We start from the raw sequence: 23,290 nt of genomic DNA on the forward strand, positions 1-23,290 counted from the left end.
GACATATTCTGACTTAGAAGTGGATGATGGTAGCTCATGACTTGTGTTGTATAACCAGGTAGTAAAATCAGTGTATTCTCAGAAGTGTCATCTTGGAGAGATTGTTAATGTATGGGATCTAATAAACCATCTAATGCACATAACAGAGACAGTGATCAACAAATTAATAAATTAGACCTCTAGTCATGCTTAAATTATCAAAGCTAATCATTTAAATGAGATGTTTTATTTTAATTAAAGTTTCTGGTACCATCGTTGATGAGACTGGGAATTTCCTCTAGAGCATTTAGCTCTTCCTTAGTGATTAGCTTTGATAGTACTATTATAAATAGAGCCCTAATTAATTAAGTTGCTGGCCTTTCTCCCCGTTATTTATTTATACATTATACATGTGAAATGGCTTGCTACCCTCATACGTTAGAGAGATATATGCCTTATAAGACAGTGGTAAGCAAATTATGAATTTTTACTTAAACTGATAACCATCTTTAACAATAGAAATTTATACATGAATTTAGTCATTTAGTTTTTCCTTCTTGCTTGAAATTTTAGCATTATATTTTGGTATTTAGAAAGAGATATTAGTAGTAGACTTAGAAAATAATGATCATATGTTTAGCAACATAATGATTTCACAATTTAACATGAAGAATATTTATAAATACACAAACATATATGGAGTTGATACTGAATCAAGAAGTAAGGATCTCTGACAGAGTAGAATGAGTGTTTAAGCAATAAATAATGAAATTATTTAAGACCCGAGAACTCTAAAATTAAACCTAAGTGTCCGTCATTGCTAGGGTTTCCATCTAGAAGTAAAGGAACATTCTGATTAGCAGGAGATGTATGTGGAAGTCTCTTCATTAAAAAAACTGAGAACTGGGCAAAAGTTACAGGAAACAAAAAATGGTCAAGAAATAAGAAGAGAAGGGAAGAAAAGCATAGTGCATATATTTAAACAGTCCAGAGGCCCACAAGACTCAAGTAGGTGGAAATATAAAGGGCATTCTCTGTCAGAAATATTTTTCTTTTGCAGGCAAGGGATCTTTTCCTAAAATTTTTATTTGAGGGCCCTTGTCTTGCAATGGACTTCATAGAAATTTCCCTTTGTGGGAAAAAAAAATCTGAAATTTTAAGTTCATTGCCCAGAATGCTTTTTTGTGTGTGTGTGTGAGGAAGATAAGCCGTGAGCTAACATCCATGCTAATCCTCCTCTTTTTTGCTGAGGAAGACCGGCTCTGAGCTAACATCTGTTGCCAATCTCCTCCCCACCCCCAAAGCCCCAGTAGATAGTTGTATGTCATAGTTGCACATCTTTCCAGTTGCTGTATGTGGGACGTGGCCCCAGCATGGCCGGAGAAGCGGTGCGTTGGTGTGCGCCCGGGATCCGAACCCAGGCCGCCAGCAGCGGAACTCGCGCACCCAACCGCTAAGCCACGGGGCTGGCCCCCAGAATGCTTTTTATTGCAATTAATTAGCATGCTCTATAGTTTTTTGAATTTAAATAACTTAAATAGGCTTGTATACGTCATAACAGTTAAATTATTTTAGCAAATACATCAAATTGTTGGTGATTGTCAAAGTTGGTGATGGATTATGTTTGGACATTTTAATAATAAAAAGTTAAAATACATTCTCATTGATAAAGACTTTGATTTATTGAAGATTTTAAAATAAAACTTAGAACTTTGGAACTAGTTGAGGCCTTGAAGATCATTTATTGTAACTCCTCCTTTTTAAAGGAAACTGAGGCACTAAGATGTTAAAAGACTTGCAACTTAAGCAGTAAGTAATTAAAGTGGAGTTGAGACTCCTGACTTCCAGTCCTGTGCTGTTTCTGGAGCATCACACTGTTCTTCAGATCTTTATGCCATGAGTAAGGTTTACTCCAGGAAAACAAGAAATGATTGCAATTATATGAAGTAGATGGGGGCAGGGGAGAGCCAAATTACGTTCTTGGGACCAAAGAATTAAATCTTCAGTTGTATAAAGTTTTCCTTTTTTGAGGTGGGGAGGGATGGTGGTGGAGAAAGTGGCAGATGGTTCATTTTAGAATTCTTGATTCTTAAAAGCTATCCAGTTCTAGCTGCTAAATGTTTGACTGCTCAAATGATTAGAGATCTCAAATACCAGAAAAGTAACTATAAGGAATGTACTTCATTTCTTAATGTTCCTTAAAAATAAAACAAAAATTCTCCAGCATTACCTTGTTTTTTAGAGCTAAAAAATTTATTTAATTATGATAATTATGATTCTTCAGGGAAAATGCAAATAGTTATGAGTTGAAGATAAACTTCTGTGCACTATTTTGTTTCCTACCCAAACTGACATTTTCTCATTGTAAGAGGTGTTGTGGTCTGTAATTGATAACTTGACTGTTTCATATTCAAGAAGAGTAAATAAGAGCCAGCTAGATTCAAGGTAACTCAAAATGTCACAGCAGTGAGTCTCTGACATTGCTCTTAGATGTAATATTGCATTCATTCTAGTATCTCCTCTATTACCTTGTGTTTGGATGTAGGAAAATAATATTGCTTAGTGGTAAAATACTATTTACAAATTGTAAGTGCCCTTGCCTATGAGATGCTTCAAATGGTACTTTTCTTTATTTAGACCTGAATTGATTTTTTAATGCACTTTGCTACAAATCACATTCATTTCAGTATACCTTTCATTAAAGAAAAACAATAACAAAAGCCAGAAATAAATGTACTATAGTTTTGGAAATTAAGATAAATTTTTGCTTCTGTTATTATGATTCAATCTTATGAACCTAATGTGACATTAAAGTTGTTTTTAAAATTCTGTTGAGATCATGCATTTTATTTTCAAAATAATTATTTTAAAATAATATAAAAGAAATCGTGGAGAGTGTTATAATTATCTAGGCAAGAGATATGATGGTGGCTTGGACTATGATGTAGCAGTGGAAATGGTGAGAAGTAAATAAATTCAAAACCTGCAGGAATTCCTGGTGGATTAGATGTGCTTTGAAATGAAATGAAATAAAATAAAATAATCTGTTCCTTATTTCCACTAGCCACATTTTAATTCCTCAACAGCCACATGTGGCTAAGGGCAGATACAGGACATCTCCATCATTACAGAAAGGTGTTTTGGACAGCATTGCTCTAGAGAAAGACTCATACACCCTTCTGCTCTTTGAAATTGTCTTAGATTATTTCTTTGATAATTTCCTACCAGCTCTTTTCTCTGTTTCTTACTTTCTGAAATTTCTGTTAAGATGTTAGACTTCCTGGATTCTCCAAATCTTTTTTCCTCTTATATTTTGATATCTTTGTATTTTTTCCTACTTTCTGAAAGCCTTCCTTGATTTTATCTACAAACCCTTCTGTTGCTTTTATATTTGAGCCCTCAAATGTTTAATTTACAAGAGTTCTTTATTCTCAGTTTTTTCCTTTTTCATAGCATCTTACTTTTGTTTTTATAAATGCCTTTTCTGAGGAAACCAGTTAAGAGTTTGTTGTTGTTTTGTTTTAGATTTTTAGTAAGAACTAAAACAATATTTTAAAAATATTTTTAAAACATCATTGTTACTTTTTTTCCTAGTCCTCCCTTTTTTCCTGTCTGTTTATCTGTGACCATCTTTTATGCTGGAGACTCCCCTTAAATGTCTGGTAACCCTTGATTATCTGTGTCATTAAAAAGCAACTTGGGAGTTTTGTGTATGTCTCAGGACTTACTGCCTGGCAAGCCTTTCTTTGGGGCCTTTTTCATGCTTGAATCATTCTGGTTGTTGGGGAGGAGTGCAGAGTGGGACCAGCTCTTCCCTGTACAGACCTTCAGTGAATCCCCCCCAATTTTATCCCTTCATCTTCCCTTCACTTTTCATTGTAGCTGGTGTTTCTGAGGCCTGAGCCTCTGTGGAATTCTGCAGGGCAAATTGATTTCTTTCTTGGTTGGGAGCTGTAACTCTATCCTTCTTCCACAGGCACCATTCCTCCATTGAGTCTCCATATATTCCAGAAATGTGCCCTTTATTGATGGCCAGTCATCTGGTCTTGATTGTTGTAGATCTTTTATATTCATTTATTGTTATTTTAGTTGAGTCTTGGGCCAATCTCCACCACTAACTGAGAATCATGCCTGTTTTTTTTTTTTTTTCTGAGGAAGATTAGCCCTGAGCTAATAGCCGTTGCCAATCCTCCTCTTTTTACTGAGGAAGACTGGCCCTGGGCTAACATCCGTGCCCATCTTCCTCTACTTTATGTGTGGGACGCCTGTCACAGCATGGCTTGATAAGCGGTGCATAGGTCTGTGCCCGGGATCCTAACTTGCAAACCCCCGGCCCCCGAAGTGGAACGCGCAAACCTAACCGCTGTGCCACCAGGCCGGCCCAAGAATCATGCCTTTTAAAAAAATATTGTTTTAGGGCCAGCCCCATGGCTTAGCGGTTAAGTGCGCGCTCCGCTACTGGCGGCCCGGATTCGGATCCCGGGCGTGCACCGACTCACCGCTTCTCCGGCCTTGCTGAGGCCGCATCCCACATACAGCAACTAGAAGGATGTGCAGCTATGACATACAACTATCTACTGGGGCTTTGGGGGTGGGGAAAAAAAAAAAAAGGAGGAGGATTAGCAAGAGATGTTAGCTCAGAGCCGGTCTTCCTCAGCAAAAAGAGGAGGATTAGCATGGATGTTAGCTCAGGGCTGATCTTCCTCACAAAAAAATTATTGTTTTATAATTTATCAAGTACTTTTGAATAACTTATATCACATGAACCTATGGACACTACTGTTACAAACTAGTTTGTCCATCACATGTTGCCTGGTTTGCTAATGTTGATTGTTTTTAATCTTACAGTGATACTCCTCTCCTCCCTCCTTTCTAGTTTCTTTCTTTCTAAGTAACTCTGTACCTTTCTACAAAACTATGTGTAGCACATAGCTTTAAACATAACGTGATAACCTCACGGGGAGCTAAACTGAAGTAAGTTAATAGAGCCCAAGAATGTTCAATAGTCAAGAATTTCTTTTTCAAATCTTGGGAAAATTAAATACAAAATTTGGCATTTATATTCAACATTCAGCATTTTAATTCTTTTTTTTTTTTTTTAAAGATTTTATTTATTCATTTTTTTCCCCCCAAAGCCCCAGTAGATAGTTGTATGTCATAGGTTCACATCCTTCTAGTTGCTGTACGTGGGACTCGGCCTCGGGTTGGTCGGAGAAGTGGTGCCTTGGGGCGTGCCCGGGATCCGAACCCGGGCCGCCAGCATCAGAGCGCGCGCACTTAACTGCTAAGCCACGGAGCCGGCCCAGCATTTTAATTCTTTTGTCGAATATTTATTGAGGACTTTTATGTGCTAGGCACTGAATTATATTAGGTGCTGGGGATACACAAGTGAGTAAGATCTAGTTTCTGCTCCAGAATCTTTGCATATTCTTGACATTTTGATTTAGGTCAAGGTTATATTGCCTTTCCTTGGATCACACAAATCCTAAACAAATTCAGGCCTAAAATACATTTTTAGATTGAGATACGAGCATCTCCAAAAAATCAATTTTGTTAATGAGCCAATAACCTTCATGTTGTATGAGAATTTATAGTTGACCAAGATGTAAAGCAATGGAATTGAGTGATATTTAGAACATTAAATGTGTATAACTGTGAAAAAGTATAAAAACCTAAATGCCCCCGAAATGAGATATGGTTTAACTCAAGAGAGCAGAGACTGATGGTCCAGGTTTGTTTTTTTTTTTGCTTCTTCGGTCGTTTTTAGAAAATTAAATTTGACTAGTTTGATCACCAGGCATGTATTCTCTAGTTCATCATAGCATAACTCCATATTGTCTAACTCCTGGTCTGATTTACATATTTAGGTTATAGACCTGGCCCTGTGGGCATTATAATTTGCTACTCCAAGTTTAAATAAGTGAAGAAATAATGAAATGCAACTATTAAATATGATGTCATAAGAGTTTTCATGACATAGAAAGATATCTGTGGTATTTTAGTGAGAAATTACCAAGCTGCATATAATATGATCTCATTTTAAATAAATGTGTATGTTTATATGCATATAGGGAAAGATGCACATAATAACTGGTTTTCGTACTTTGAGTGATGTTAATTTGATCACCGTATATTAGTGATTGGATGATATCAGTCTGATTCATCAATTTTATTTTGTTTTTATTCTTATTTTTTTCATGAGGAAGATTAGCCCTGAGCTAACACCCATTGCCAATCCTCCTCTTTTTGCTAAGGAAGATTGGCCCTGGGCTAACATCTGTGCCCATCTTCCTCTACTTTATATGTGGGACACCTGCCACAGCATGGCTTGATAAGTGGTGCGGAGGTCTGCACCTGGGATCCGAACCTGCAAACCCCGGGCCACCAAGGTGGAGTGCGTGAACTTAACCACTACACCAGCAGGCTGGCCCCTGATGTGTCAATTTTAAAAGTTCCCAACAACCTTTCAGATTTTAGCAGCTATTGATGATTGTTGCTTAGATCCATTGTTACATTAGAGATGGCAAAATGGCAATTTAAAAATTTTTTCAATTTATTCTGTATTTATTTTTCTTATGTAAAAGAGATCTTTTCCTCATCAAATATTTGATTACCTAAAATATAGTCCACATAGAAAAGGCAGGATAAATGATTAATTCTTGTTCTTTTTTAGTCAGTTTTCAAAATAATGAGTTGGTGCCTTAGCAGGCCCAAAAGGTGACCACTGAGGCCCCCTCCTCCCTTTTTTCTTTTTGAATGTCGTCATGAATTAGGTATCATTATATATTTGAGTTTTCAATTCATTTTAGTCATTCTACTTTTTGACACATTGTTCTATCTTTGGCCAGTGGGAGCCCCTTCATGTTGGTGTCTGTATTCTTTTGACATATTGACAGTGATCTTTGGTAGCTTTCTTGCTTTCAGGCATGATAAGATGTCTCTGGCTTATCGTGTACATTTTCTGCCCCTGACCAGGAATTAGTTATTTCTCAGAAAGCTCTGATGGGAGACTACAGGCCAGTGCTAAAGATGCTCATTGCCACTGGTTGTCTCTGTCTTTTCACTGGGCAGAGCTGGGAAATACTTTGTTTTTTGAAAGAGAAAAATAAATCATGAGTTCATACTGATATTTCCAAGTCAAATGAAGGGTTATAGGGTTTTTAATACTTGTATATTTTCTTTTACACTAAAAATTATGGTTCCTAATGAATGACTAACAGAACTACTTATTTGCTTTATCTATATGTTTATACATACACATAGATAGATAGATAGATATACATACACATATGTGTGTGTATGTATATATAATAGTTTTATAATAACAATACTAATGCTAGATTAGCAATAAATGCAGTTGAAAATATCTTTGTGGTTCATTTAGTCCTAAGGCTATATCCCATAGATATATTTAGTTAAAATACTGGATTTTAAAGGCATTTGAAATAACTCTTGTTTGTGGTTATAGTACCCATTTGACAAACATTTGAGTTTATTTCTATTTGTTTTTTATTTTTTTATTTTATTTTGTTTTTTTGTGAGGAAGATCGGCCCTGAGCTAACATCTGCCAATCCTCCTCTCTTTTTGCTGAGGAAGACTGGCCCCAGGCTAACATGTGTGCCCATCTTCCTCCACTTTATATGGGACACTGCCACAGCATGGCTTGACAAGCGGTGTGTTGGTGTGCGCCCGGCATCCAAACCGGCGAACCCCAGGCCGCCGCAGCGGAGCACGCACACTTAACAGCTTACGCCGCTGGGCCAGCCCCTTGTTTTTTATTTTTAAGGATTGCTTTGTTGAAATCTAATTTTGATTTTAAGAAACATTTATTAGTACATAGTCTCAAAGTCCAAATTATAAAACAAGCAATATTCACAGAGGTTAAACTTCGGTTCCTTTTCTCTACCCCTAGCTCATCCTTTCCCTCTATAGATAACCATTATTATTATTTTTTAGTTTATCTGTCCATTATTTCTTTCTGAAAATATAAACAAATACTTATATGTATGTACATATTGTTCCCTTTCTTAGAGTAAAGGTAGTGTATTACACATATTGTTGTGTACCTGGACAGATTGGAGCTCATCCACAGCAGTATGTAGAAATCTTCCTCATTCCTTTTATAGCTATGTAGTACTTTCATTATATAGCTGTACCATAGTTTATTTGTCTGGTGGACATTTGGATTGATTCCAGTCTTTTACTATTACAAGAGGTTATTCAGTCAATAGCTTTATGAGTATTTCAAGAGGATCTCAAAGAGCTTTTGTTTATACAATATTTAAAAACTATCAATAGTTTTTTATACAAGCTATCAATGTTTAAAACTGAAAATTTTAGAATAATTATTAATTCATTTTAAAATTATAATGATAAACCATTACCTGTTAACATAAATAACATTTTTATAAAAATAACTGTATTTTCCAAAACAAAAATATTTAGCAAGGAGAGTACCATTTTTTCACAGTTTTGCAAATGTGTTGCAGTATGTCATTTTGATTGAGGTATGTGAAGAAAATTCTGTCACACAGATATGTACTTGGAAAAGGGAATTTTAATAGCTTTTTCAGGTAATTGTAGATATTTTCCTTTGATACTACACCAAAATTCAGCAAATGGTAGTTTCTTAAAGATTAGTTGCAATATGGAATCAAAAATTCCACTGCAGTGGCCTTAGTCACAACAAAAAGCTGCAGGAGCCAAAATGCTGAGGGAGGGGAATCATCTCTGTTTGGTGGAATTGTGGTTCCAGGAGGGTGTTGCCAAACCTCGTTACCTTTTATTCTCTCTGTCCTCCTGCCCCTTGGCCCTAGATACCACACAATTGTAGAGGTGGGTAGTTTCAAGTGAGAAGACTATAAAGGAGAGTCCCAAGGAACTGGAAATTACCAAGAAGATCACGGAGAGGAAGAGCTTAAGAAAGTGACCCTGGGGCCGGCCTGGTGGCGCAAGCAGTTAGGTGCGCGCACTCCGCTGCGGTGGCCCAGCGTTCGCCAGTTGGGGTCCCGGGTGGGCACTGGTGCACCACTTGTTAAGCCATGCTGTGGTGGCATCCCATATAAAGTAGAGGAAGATGGGCATGGATGTTAGCTCAGGGCCAGTCCTCCTCAGCAAAAAAGAGGAGGATTGGCAGATGTTAGCTCAGGGCCGATCTTCCTCACAAAAAAAAAAGTGACCCTATAGAATTCTTTATAAATTCATGGGCTCAACTCTGACTTATGCATGCATGGATTGGATCCTAATTAGCATAACAAAGTCATTGAGAGCTGAGCTAATTGATAGACCTCTGCCCAGGTCACAGACTGAATCCAGAGTGGCACACACTCAATACAGATCCACATAGCACCACAAAAGCTTTGAAAACTGAACTGACTTTGGAACCATAGCCCACAGAAGGCAAGTTGGAACTTCTAGCCTAAACGTTACCAGATCAGTTGCCTGCTAAAACAAAAATATCAACACTCTCCATAGGATTTAAACCCAAAGTCTTATAAATTAATATTTAAAATGTCAAAGATACAATCCAGAATTACTCAGCATATAAGAAATTTTGGAAATCTCAACTCACGCAGGAAAAGACAGTCAACAGATGCCAATGAGGAGATGGCATAGATTTTGGAATTATCTGAAAAACACTTTAAAGCACCTTATTATTAATATGTTCCAAAGAGCAATCACAAATGTTCTTGAAGCAAATGTTAAAAAAAAAAAGTGTCAGATATAAAAAAAGAACCAAGTGGACATTTTAAAACTGAAAAATGCAACAACCAAAAGTTAAAACTCAGTGGACTCAATAGCAAGATGGAAATGACAGAGGAAAGAGTCAGTGAACTTGAAGATTGATAGAACTTATCCAATATAGACAACAATGAGAACAAAGTTTGAAGGGGAAAAAAGAAAAGAACAGAGCCTCAGAGACCTGTGGGACAAAAATGAAACGCTGAGTGTTCATTTCATCAGAGTCCAAGGAGGAGAAGAGAAAAAGTGTGATGCTGGAAAATAATCTTTGACAAACTAATAGCCGAAAACTTCCCAAGTTTGGTGAAAGACATAAGCCTATAGATTTAAAGAGCAGAGTGAATCCCAAGGAGGATAAACTCAAAGAAATCTACACCTAGACATATTATAATCAAATGGCTGAAAACTAGGAAAATAATCTTGAAAGCAGCCAGAGAAAAACAGCACATCTCATTAGAGAACAGTGATTCAAATGACTGAATATTTCTCCTCAGAAACCATGGAGACCAGAAGAAAGTGACAAAAATATTTTTAAAGTACTGAAAGAAAAGAACTGGTAAGCCAGAAATGTATAGGCAGCAAGACTATCCTTCAGGAATGAAGGTACGTTCTCTGATGAAGGAAAACTAAGAGAATTTGTAGCCAGCAGACCTCGTCTGAAAGAATTGTTAAAGAAAGTTCTTCAGAAGAAGGTTCTTCCTTCTGATACCAGAAGGAAACCTGACGTATCAGCAATGAGGGTTGAACAATAGATACGGTAAATATCTGGATAAATAAACTATTCTCCTTGAATTCCGTAAAAATTGTTTGACAGTTGAGAGAAAAATATATAACATTGTCTGATTGTTTTTCAGTGTATATAGATGTAGTATATAAAGCAACTATAGCATAAAGGAGGAAAGGTAAAGGACCTAAGATGGTGGTAAGGTTTCTACATCCTAATTGAAGTGATAAAATATAGATTCCAGGTAGACTGTAGAATGTTAATTATGTATTATTCCATTATCCCTAGAACAACTACTAAAAAACTTATACAAAAAGATATAGTCAGAATCACAATAGAAAAATTAAAATGGAATTCCATTAAAATGGAATACTAAAACATGTTCAGATAACTCAAAAGAAGGCAGGAAAGGGGAAACAAAGGAACATAAAACAGAGGAAACAAACAGAAAACAAATCATAAGACAATTGAGTTAAATCCAAGCATGAGTAATTACATTATATACATAATCTAAACATACCAATTAAAAGTCAGAGATTGTCAGAACGGGTTTTTAGAATAGTCCTAAGTATATGCTATCTACAAGAAACATTTCAAATGTAATGATATAGGCAGTTAAAAGCAAACGGATGGAAAAAGATATACCATACAAAGACTAATCAAAAGAAAGTCAGAGTAGCTATATTAGTATCAAAGTAGACTTCAGAGCAAAGAAAATTACTGGGGACATTAGATATTGATAAAAGGGTCAGTTCATTAAAAGGATATAACAATTCTAAATGTGTATACATCTAACAACAGAGCTTCAAAATAGATGAAGCAAAAACTAGGAGTAATAGACAAATCCACAATTATAGTTTGAGACTTCAACACTCCTCTCTCAGTATTTAATAGATCTAGTAGACAGAAAATCAGCCAGGATATAGAAGAAACTGAACAACATCATTAACCAACTGAATTTAGTTGACAATTATAGAACACTGCAACCAACAACAGCATAATACACAATCCTTCCAAGTGCACGTGTAACATTCACCAACAAAATAATGTTACCTTACCATAATATGGAATAAGGAATGCATAACTGAAGGATAACAACAAAATCTCCAAAACTTGGAAGTTAAATGGCACATATCTAAATAGTTCATGGATTAAAGAGGAAGTCTCAGGGAAATTAGAAATTTTTGAACTGAATGAAAATATAAAATGCCAAAATTTGTGTGATGCAGCTAAAGCAATGCCAGAGGGAATTTTATAGCATTAAATGCTTATATTAGAAAAGAAGAAAGGTCTCAGATCAATAATCTAAGTTTCTATCCTAAGAAATTAGAAAAGGAAGAGTAAAATAAATTAAAATCAAGCAGAAGGAAGGGAATAATAAAGATGAGAGCAGAATTCAATAAAAATGAAAACAGAAAAATCATGACACCCAAAGCCCGTTCTTTGCAAAGATCAATAAAATTGATAAACCTTTAGCAAGATTGACAAAGAAAAGAAGACACAAACTATCAGCATTAGGATTGAAAGAGGAGATATCACTACAGGCCCAGTAGACATTAAAAGGATTATAATAAGGAAATAGTGTGAACAACTCTGTGCATGTAAATTCAACAACTTAGATAACATGGACCACTTCTTTGAACGCCACAAACTACAAAAACTCAAGAGGAAATAGATGGCATGTGAATAGTCTTATAACTGTTAAAGAAATTGAATTTGTAGTTTAAAAACCTTTCACAGAAGAGATCTTCAGGCCCAGATGGTTCACTACTGAATTCCTCCAAACATGTAAAAGAAATACCACCAATTTACACTATCTCTTTCAGAGAATGGAAGAGAAGGGAACACTTCTCAACTTACTGTATATGGCCAGCATTACTCAGATACCAAAACTAGACAAAGACAGTACAAAAAAGAGAAAACTACAGACTGATATCTGTGGACATCAATGCAAATGCAAATGCAACAAAACATGAGCAAATTGAATTCAGCCATATATAAAAAAAGAATAATACCCTATGACCATATCAAGGCTTATTCCCAGAATGCAAGGCTGGTTCAGTATTTGAAAATAAATCAGTGTAATCCACCATACTAATAGTGTAAGGACAAAAATCACATAGTTATGTCAATAGATACCAAAAAACCCACACACATTTGACAAAACACAATATCCACTCGTAAAAACCCTTGGCAAATTAGAACTAGAAGGGGACTTCTTCAGCCTGTTAAAGGGCACCTATAAAATTCCTACAGCTACCATCATACTTAATGGTAGAGCCTGAATGCTTTCTCTCCAGGATTAGAAACAAGGTAAGATGTCCACTCTCAGCACTCCTATTCAACATTATACTGGAAGTCTTAGCCGGTGCAGTACAGCAAGAAAAAGAAAGAAAAGGCATAAGGATTGGAAAGGAAGAAATAAAACTCTCTCTATTCACAGATGACGTGATTGTCAATGTAGAAAAACCCAAGGAATCTACCCAGAAAGCAAACCAACAAAAATCCTATGGCTAATGTGAATTTAGCAAGGTTTCAGGATATAAGGTTAACACACACAAATCAATCTCACTTCTATATGTTAGCAGTGTACAACTGGAAACCAAAATGTAAAAGCCAATACCAGTACAATAACTCAAAGAAAAATGAAATACTTAGGTGTAAATCTAACAAAACCTGTACAGGATCTGTATGCTGAAAACTACAAAACTGCTAAAATGTGATTTATTTGATACATAAACCATTTTATTTAGTTGTCATCAAGATTTCTCTGCCTGTACTCAAATTACCTTTGAGAACAGGTTCCAAAGTAGCAAATCATATACTCACGCATTTACCTTCATCATGAAATAGATGTACATATATATATATGTATATATGTGTAAGCTTTATATATATATAAAATCTTAAACATGTTTATCTGATTTTAAGAACATTAAAACAATTTCAAGTTTGGGTTCTTTTTCTAATATAAAGGATCAATCATATTCATAATGTGATTTGAAATTGAATTTCATATTTCATCTACACATTCATCTTGTCAATATCTGCTTAGGAGCTGTTATAAATAAGTTACACAATACTTCCACAAGTCCTGCTGTGCATGTCAACTGTGTGATGTTTTTGGATTTCAGTTTAGAAGATACAAATGATACACGTTTTCTAAACAGTTTAATTGAATATTGTCTCCTTTTATATCAGTCTTCTGTTGCTTTCTGATTTTCCTCATTTAAGCTTTCAGGTTCATATCTCTATTATTACAAAAAGATGTTTGTTTAGTACTACCAGTGTATGTATGTTCAGTATTTAATGAAACATGGCTTATAAAGTTAATGCCTGAAATTCATGTGTATATTTAGTGTTCTGTATCACCAGGAGATTTGATTATTGTAACCTGTTCTTTCTGAGGCCATAACAGACATTAGTTTTGTACTTTAGTGTTCATACATAAAGACCTTAGAATGTGATCTCCTACAGATTGTGACTGAGCTAAACACTCAGGGCATGGTAATAGAAAGATCCACTTCATTTTGATTCTAAGAGCTAATCACTTTCGTAACAAACCTTGATAAAAAAGACATGCTGGACCAGCTGTTGTGATCAGTCATTCAGGGATTGCCCAGCAGTAGAGAACATAAAGCAGTTTAGAAAGGTTGGTGATTCTACTCAAGACCATAATTTAATGACCTTAGACAAAGAAATTTCAAATGTGCTGATTAAATTCACAGTTGACACTAAATTAGGATGGTTAATATTCTAGAAAACCAGAATAAAATTTAGAATGATCTTGACCATTGGAAAAAACTGCCTTTAAAGCAGAGTAAAATTAAGGATGAATTTAGATGTTATACTTAGAGACAGAAGAATAAAAATATATGAGAAAAGGGATTAACTAGATGGAAGTATTATCTCTTGCCTTCCTCATCCAGTAGCTAAAACTTTGGAAATGCAGAACTGACCTGGACACTCATCATTTAATAGTGAGAGAATTGCTCCCCTCCCACCCTTTCCTGCCTTTCTGCACAAGGGCAGCCAGTCCAGACCCATTCCCATCCCTGGTTTGTATCCATACTGGTTCCATTTGTGATGACTTGCAGTGCTTTACCCTCACAGTGCTTACACCCACAGTTTCCCCCATTTAATTGGCCTGACAATATCTGCTTGTGCTGTCTTATATTCCCAAAGAACATCCTGCTATTACTGTGCCAATTCATCTCTCTCATCTTTGTAATCTAACCTCTAGTTCCTATTTCCAACTATTGCTAGCAACAATAGTAAAAGATTCCTCAAAATCATAATAACCACAAACTGCATAGCAAACCTGTTATTATTGGGGGGAAAAAGGGAGCAATAAAAAGCCAATCCCATTCTGTCATTTAAGATCTAATGTGTTATCTTTATATGTTACATTAAAACAATTTTATAACAACAAACCCTTCTTATGTGCCAGGAACAGTTGTAAATGCCATATATGCTGAACTCATTTAATTCTTACAACAGTCCTAAGAGGTAGGTACTGTGGATGATGAAGCCATGTTTACCGATGAAGTTCCTAAGAAGTTAAGTCAGTTGCCCAGGGTGACACTGTGGGTAAAAGGCAGCCTGAAGTCTAACGCCAATAGTCTGGCTCTAGACTGAAGCGGCACACCTGACCAGTCCTCCATACTGCATTGCCACTAGACCTGAGACTGACTAGTGGTCACAGCAGTCAGGCAGGAAAAAATTGGACAGTACTTAGGTAACAATAGAAAGTCTTAAAATGGCTGCCAAATAGATCTTGTCAGCAGGGTTAAAGGAGTTTGGGTTGTGCAGTTTAAGGAGGAGAAAATATAAGGAATAAGTTAATTGAATGTCAAACTTATAAAAGATTTTTTGAAGAAAGTAATGAATGTTCTGTGTTAATTGAAGACTGTCTAAAAGACATGCCGTGAGTCCAATCAGGAGAACTTCGGTTGGGCAAGAGGAATCGTATCTTGACATCAGGTGTAAGAAATCAGGAGGTGTGAAAGTTCAGGCCCAAGAGATGAGTCGAGAATGGATGACTCTGTCAAGATGGCTGTGATTCAATTGATCATGACTATAATTTCCCCATTTTATTTTGTGCAGATATGCTTCTTCATTCTTATTCGTAATCTGATGTTACCTAAAACGTCAATAGAATTTTAGAACTGAAGACAAGTAGTTCAGCTCCATATTTTACAGACAAGAAAACAGAAGCAGAAGTTAGATGTGTGCTGTCATAGGACTACCTACTAATGGCCAGAACGGAGTTTTGACAGTTCTCCTGACACCATGTGCAGAGATCAAGCTGCTTTTTGGGGGTTTTCATAGTCACAGAGGAGAATATTTTTGAGAATTTCTGCTGAATACAGTGAGATTGATGTGTACCTAAGGGTGGTGGGTGTAAGTTTCACTGATTTATGAGACATTCTTTTTCTTCGTGTAGTATGAACCCCGAGGACCTGGTCGGCCCTTGTACCAAAGAAGAATCTCATCTAGCTCAGTCCAGCCTTGTTCTGAAGATGTAAGCACTCCTCAAGACAGTCTTGCTCAGTGTAAAGAGCTTCAGGACCATAATAACCAGTCTTCTTTCAACTTTTCATCCCCGGAGTCCTGGGTAAATACGACCTCATCTACCCCCTATCAGAACATTCCGTGCAATGGATCCAGCAGGACAGCTCAGCCCAGAGAGTTGATAGGTAAGACAGAGTTGGTGGGTTGCTAAAACTGCAATTTTAACTACTCAGCTCCTGGATGTTTATGGAGTTTTTCTTCTCCTATGTCCCCCATTTGCATTATTATCTTTGAACAATATTTAGTGTTCATAGCTCATAGGTGTGCCTCAGGCATCCATATTAATTTAGGAATATATTGGTTCCATATTTAGATCTATCCATATTTAGGAACTAATCATTTTGATCATTTTGACCTGTGAATAAATGAAAAAGTAATGGAACTTAAAACATATCTAAATAGATAGAATCACCTTTGCTTGGGAAAAATTTATCTGATTTTTGGGGGTTTTTTTCTAGGATTGGGGCTGGGTGTTGGTTAGTCAATATCAGTTTTCAAGGATTTATTGTCAATAAAATTGTTTACAGTTTGCTATACAATAGAGTTTGGTCACGAGAGAAACCAGTCAAGTCTAACGTTTTGAGATTTAGAAATCCTGTGTTTATTCCGTGTATTCTAATGAGCTGAGAAAGCCAAAGCTCATGAGAAAAAAAAAAAGGCATAGAAAGGCATTGGAATGGACAAAGCTCTGAACTGGTGTTGTGTGGTGGGAAGTCCAGAGTCTTCCTCTTTAGCCTTGAACAGGAATGCACTTTTGTTCCCTCTTTTGTTCTGTTGAATGTAAAGAAATGTTAAATGTAAAGAATGATACTATTTGAGTTCTCCCATCTTCAGCCTTCTCTTTGTAGGCTGTAGACATTGAGCTTTGTGAACAAGTCTGTGATCTTTGGTGAATTTCTGCCCTGGTAGCATCAACCTTTGTATTTGACATTAATTTTGTTCTTGTTTAGAACGTGAATCCATTGTTTCTGTAACTGACCCATTTTTGAGTATGAGCCATGCAAATCATATTTTTAGAACAATAGGCATGGTAGGGAAAAAAGCATTAAAAAGATTTTGGTTTTGTTTCCTGGCAAGAAACATTGTCATTTTAATCTTTAAACATTCATTGGTACCACTGTGTATAAGCTGCTGTAGTTTTCCTGGGGTTGCTTTGTAATTTTAAAGGGCTGACATAAATACACTCATTATCATATTTGAATTTCCTGAGAAACATCTAAATTACAAATCAGTGACAAAAATTTGTTACTTTTTAGTTGTTTTGCTTATTATAATTTATTTTAAAGAAACATCATTTCTCTTTTTTTTCTCCCACCTAAATTTTAGGATAGCTTTTGGCCAAAATCAATAAAAATCTGACCTGAGCTGATAAGGTAAAAGGTTCCTGAACAAATGCCCAAAGTGCATGTCATTTATGGTATCTTTTCCACAAATATAAAATTATTTCTTCATTGCTAGAAGACAAATTGTAGTATTCTTTAGTTGAAAGTAAACTTAGTTAAGTATTAAAAAATTAATTCAAAATCACTTATATCCTGAAGGACAACTTCTTGTCTATCAGTATTTATTTATTTATTCATTTATTTATTTATTTATTTATTTATTTATAGAGAAACATGGAAATTGCCAGTGGTGAATCAGAAGGAAAATAATCACCAGATGGGAAACTTCTTTCCAAAGTTTAAGATTTAGTTCTTGAGTTGAAGAAAACTTTATAGTATATTGGTTTGGAATTTAAAAGAGGTCATTGTGTCTAACATGGCCATATTTTCTCCACAGTTGTAAGCTTGAGAGCAGAGACCATGTCTTTGAGCTTTTTGAACTTTGGATTTCCCATTTGGGCACTGATCACACTTCAGGCTCTTGGTAAATGCCTGCTGAGTAAGGAGATAATGAAACAGGTCCTGTATGATCAAGGGGTGATCCACTTGCACTGCTGGGCCTTTACGTGTGGTGCTGTCCACGGTGCGGTGGGGTTCGCCTCTCCAACACTGGTGTGTTTGGGTTCTATTCACTTATCTTGGTGATAAGACATAAACTTTATCAGGCATTTTCTTTTAATGCACAAATGAAAATTGAAAATTAGAGATATGTATTTTGAAAAAAATCTTTGGTTGTCAGGTTAGTAAAATTCATAGTTTTAAAGAATAAATTTGTCTTATCTGGAGTGTATCTGGTCAATCAAATTAATAGAGATCTTACATTTATGGTTAGATAAGAACATAGGCATTAGGTTAAACTGCCTCTAAAATATTATTTTGTAAGTATTATTTAATTGAAAACATTTTAAACTAATTATCTTGTCATGAAAATGAGAACATAGTTAAATAATAAATCTTAGTAAATAAAAATAGTAAGTTCTTAAACAGCCAATAAAATGTTTATTTTATGTATTATGTTAGGCAGTACAGGCCACTTTTATATTGAAATGTTAGTTAAACTAATGCTCTTAAAAGCAGTTGTTTCATTCACAAAATGAGTGACATTTAGACAGAAAAGTGATAAATGTTCTGGAAAGATACTGTTTTAAAGTAATTTTGAATAATTTTATGAATTTTCAAAGTTTTAAAATAGTACATGGGGCCGGCCCGGTGGCGCAAGCGGTTAAGTGCACGCGCACCACTTGGCAAGCCATGCTGTGGCGGTGTCCCATATAAAGTGGAGGAAGATGGGCATGGAGGTTAGCCCAGGGCCAGTCTTCCTCAGCAAAAAGAGGAGGATTGGCAGATGTTAGCTCAGGGCTGATCTTCCTTACCAAAAAAAATAATAATAAAATGAAATTAAAATAAAATAAAATAGTACAATGAAATTAGCATTGAGTCAATGAAATACTAAGACTCAAAAATGAAATACTTTCACCTTAACCTCCCAATTCACAAATAGGTAATAAACATGGGGAAAAATGTCCATAATCACCAGTAAGCAAAGACATGCAAATCAGAACTACAACAAGATAATTATTCATTTATAAAATAGGCTCAGGTTAAAAAAAACATTAACACCTGTATTGTGTACAGAAATGGGCAAACATTGTTGGTTGAGTATAAGTGGGCAGTATCTTCCTGTAGGGAAGTTTGGCCATAGTTACCAAAGCTTTCATTGTGTATGTACCATATGACCCAGCCATTATACTTCTAGGGATTTATCCTGAGGAAATAGTCATGAATATTTAGAAATATGTATCTATACTAACATCACAGTGTATAAAAGTGAAAAATTGGCCATAACCCAAATTTCTAAAAATGAGAATTTACTTAAGTAAGTTATGAAATATCTGTATTATATGATGCAGATATTTCTTCCTTAGGAAGAAATACACTAAGAAGTCAAGGCTTATCTCTGGTATTTAGGAATAGAATGAGTTATTTTCTTCTTTGGTCTTTTGTGTAATTTCCAAGTTATCCTCAGTGAATATGTATTATGATTATGATCTATTATAATGTTAGTTAAATTTTTTAAAGATTGAAAACAAAAGCAATGTTTGAAAACAAGTTCTGATCTAGTGGGCAATGAAATGAAAAGTGGAGTCAAATTTTAAAGGACCTGGAAAGTCAGGCAGATTATAGGAAATGTGAAGTAAAGTTTATAACTGTTTTCCCCCACCTTATTCCATGTTTACTTATAATATATACTACAAGGAAAGGTAGCGTTTTTAAGATGGAATCCAATGCAACTATTACTTCGGTTAATTAATAAAAGCTATTTTGACCAGAAGTCTGTATATATAGCTAATTTTTATTTAAGAAAGAACATCTTTTTCCCATTTTCAAACTATGAGCAGTTAATATAATAAATATCAAAGTGTACAATCATACAAATTAGTTTTTTTAAAGCAAACCTTCACACTTGACCTTTAGTTTTTATATGTTAGCTATTCTAGTTCACACAGTTAATTCGTTTTCGAGTGTTTCTAAGATAGAGAAGTTTGCTTAGAGGTGTTGTGATTTCAGCATTCTTTGGCAGAAGCTGTCTGTCCTTGTGGCTATATACTGTCACTGAGTTCTTGGAGATGAGAACAGTTGTGACACATTGAGTTAATGAGATGCATGAGTATCACGGGCTTGCCCTTAAATCAGTGTTACTCTTCTTTGCTTTTAGCTCTGCCTAAGACCGTCAAACCTCCTGAGGATCAGCTGAAGTCCGAAAACCTCGAGGTGTCCAGTTCCTTCAACTATAATGTGCTGCAGCATCTCGGCCAGTTCCCCCCTCTCATGCCCAACAAGCAGATCGCGGAGTCAGCCAACAGCAGCAGCCAGCAGAGCTCTGGGGGCAGCAAGCCCGCCATGTCCTATGCCAGCGCTCTGCGGGCCCCTCCCAAGCCCAGGCCTCCGCCTGAGCAGGCCAAGAAGAGCAGCGACCCTCTGTCTCTGTTCCAGGAACTCAGCTTGGGGAGCTCATCGGGCAGCAATGGCTTTTACTCCTATTTTAAATAATCACTTTTTTTCCCTCAAGGGAGAGTGTTTTAATTTCTGTTTGTATCAATAGAATTAAGATAGTTGGACTTCATCTATAGATGCACAGTTCCCTTTGTTTTAATATTAAATATGTTCTCACCTAATTGCTTTGCTGCTAGACTTTCAACTAATTTTTTAAAAGTATATTCCATTATTTTGCATTTTTGATGTGAGTCGGAATTTTGACAGCTTTTATGTAGAATAAAAAATATTTTTAAATTTGTGTATTGTTACATATGTTTGCATCAAGCTAGCAGCTAAGAGGTTAATTGTGCAACTATAAAAAAAGAAAAAAAAGTTTGTCTAAAATGTATTTAAAAAGAAAAAAAATTGTAAGTAGCATTTACATTTATTCAATAATATTACCATATGCTGGGTTTCTGTACCAGAAATGGCCAGTTGATGTACAAATGTATGTTATTTTTGCTTAAATTCATTTAAAATTTTTTAAAATAAAGGGGCAGCATCTTCTAAATACTTTAAGTTTTATCAGCTTTTTTTTGTGACAAGATGCTGCATTCTAAAACTTTTATAGTTTTAGACTATGTATGATGTGCTGTTGTAATCTCCATCCACTGTAGGATAGAGTTAAAGGCATTCTTGCAGGTGTATTTCGTATGCCACCGTTTTTTGTAACATGAAAAACATTGGCATACTTAGTTATTTTTTGGACAAGCTATACTTCAAGCTTGTTTTTAATGTTAATTTGATAGTGTTTTTTTTTTAAACAAATCATGAAGCTGAAAAATTTTTAGGATTGTTGGTGCTTAGTAGACTTGATAACTATTTTAAAAATGCGTGAATTTAGTAAAATCCTTTTTTTTCTCACTATGCATGTGTAAATGTTTGTAATCCAGCTTTCCCTCCCTCTCCAGTGGTATAAAGAATTGTGCCGCTTTAAGGTTTTTTTCCCCTCCAGTAAAAATTTTGGTACCTTATTTGATGTTTACATTAAAATGTGACATTATACATGGCAATTCAAATATTTTGCTAATTGTTTTGTTTGGGGAACATCATTAAAGAAGAAATAGAATGTCTGTCAAAGATGTATCAAAATTCATCAAAATCTGCGGCAAAAAAACTACCCTTGTTTTTCATGTCTTTCGATTATTCTGAAATAACCCCACTGAACTTGTACAAAAATATAAAATTTAAATAGCTATCATATTCTACGGTCTAAAAATTGTTTTGAATGAACTTTGGTAAAATCCAAAGGAAAACATTTACCCTCTTAAAACTTGTGGTCTTGTAACACTTTTGAAGCGATGCATGTCCTTACTGTTTACCTGATCTAGTAGTACTACTTTTATACTTCAAAGATATCTTGAAACTACAGTATAACCTTTTTTTTTTAATAAGATGAGGTTGGGAAACATTGCAAATGAACCAGTGGATCCTGATGATCCATTTAAAACTAGTTTTTTGGAGGACTGCTTTTGACTAGGCCTTCCTGTACTCGCCGTGCATTTTTAAAACGGGGTTGAAAAGTGGCAAGTCTAAAGAAAAACTACTTACATCTCGTATGTGACTGGAGTTTAGTTGATGTTGGCCAGCGCAAACCCCCTGTAACCCTCAGACAGTGTAGGAGAAGAGAGTGCCTTTAGTGAAAGGCTATCAAGCTGCGGGACAAAGGAAGAGTGCCTCTTGGAGTTCTGCCTTTCTGCGCAGAGTGCAGTACGTTTGTATGTGGCTTCCTGTTCCAGGCCGCGGGTCTCTGGGGGAGGTGGCAGATGTCGACCTATAGACTGCAGACGTGTTAATGGTTAGTATAAATCACAGCTGGAAAATGGAGCCAGCAAGTGACAGCACCACGTTTTCTCTGTGTGACGTCAGATCACCACATTTAGCTATGTCCAGTTTTACTCAACATACTTGAGTTATCAGAAAAGAAGAAAAATTTTTGCCATACAGCTATGTATTTCCAACTCTATGACAAAGCTCAAGACATAGCCCAAATGAAAATTAGATCTCCCTGATGTGAGGATGTCTATGAAAATAATATTCTTGTCACTGAAGATTCTCCTCCCCCACAAATATATAGGACTACAACACAAGCCAGATACCTGTTCAAAAGCATGTTGATAATATGAAGACAACTGTCATGTCAGGGCTTTCAGTTAACCCTTTGTCATGAAGTAATTGCCTAGTTTTCTGTTTTCCATACTTGAACCTTTAAAATATATCAGTTTTTAAATTATTTCTATTTATATTTAAAGAGGTCATGTGCACACCCCACCACCTCATATAAATATATTGATGTTGGAGGCTTTGGATAGGGAAGCTGTTAAGTTGATGTGACATCCCTGTTCTAAGCAGTTATTTCTAAGAAACTAAAAATAACAGCCACTTAAGTCCACTGCTCTGCTGTAAGCATCTGAGTGTTCCTCATTTCCTCATTGTTTCTACAGCCACTCAAGGATTTGAATGTTGTTTCCATCTGATACTCTTAGATTCTGCTTTGAATGCGTATTTCAACCTCTAACAAGCTTATTCTTTCTCAGCATTACTTAATGCCATCTTTCCAACTGGGCTTTAAATCTGTTATTTATGCATGATATCTTGAAATGGTGTTGAGCAAGTCTTACTGCAGGAATCATTGCAAGTTTCCATTGAAATGAGGTGTGGCTTCTGAGTACCATTCATGCTGTTTGGATAGTACTTGGGTAGTATTAGCAAGTACCCACAAAACAGACTGAGAAAACAACTTATTTTATATACTAGGTTCAACCTTAGAGTTCAGATGGAACACTCTTTCTTTGTTTTTTAAGAAAACTTGATGTTAGCTCTTGGATAATACCAAGTATTACCAACTTCCTT

At 35.7% G+C, this 23,290-nt stretch overlaps 1 protein-coding gene across 8 annotated transcripts in view; it reads left to right on the forward strand.

Moving 5' to 3' along the window:
- HELZ (helicase with zinc finger) overlaps positions 1-21,640 on the forward strand; it is a 155,921-nt gene extending 134,281 nt beyond the window's left edge. For all 8 annotated transcript variants that reach the window (XM_058561403.1, XM_058561408.1, XM_058561406.1 and 5 more), the window contains 2 exons: positions 15,892-16,144; positions 20,118-21,640. In XM_058561403.1, coding sequence (XP_058417386.1) covers positions 15,892-16,144; positions 20,118-20,452 — 588 coding nt within the window. In that variant the 3' untranslated portion in view covers positions 20,453-21,640. The remainder of the gene's footprint in view (positions 1-15,891; positions 16,145-20,117) is intronic.
- Positions 21,641-23,290: the final 1,650 nt, after the last annotated feature.

Source organism: Diceros bicornis, chromosome 18 (genome assembly GCF_020826845.1).
Source record: "Diceros bicornis minor isolate mBicDic1 chromosome 18, mDicBic1.mat.cur, whole genome shotgun sequence".
NCBI lineage: Eukaryota > Metazoa > Chordata > Mammalia > Perissodactyla > Rhinocerotidae > Diceros > Diceros bicornis.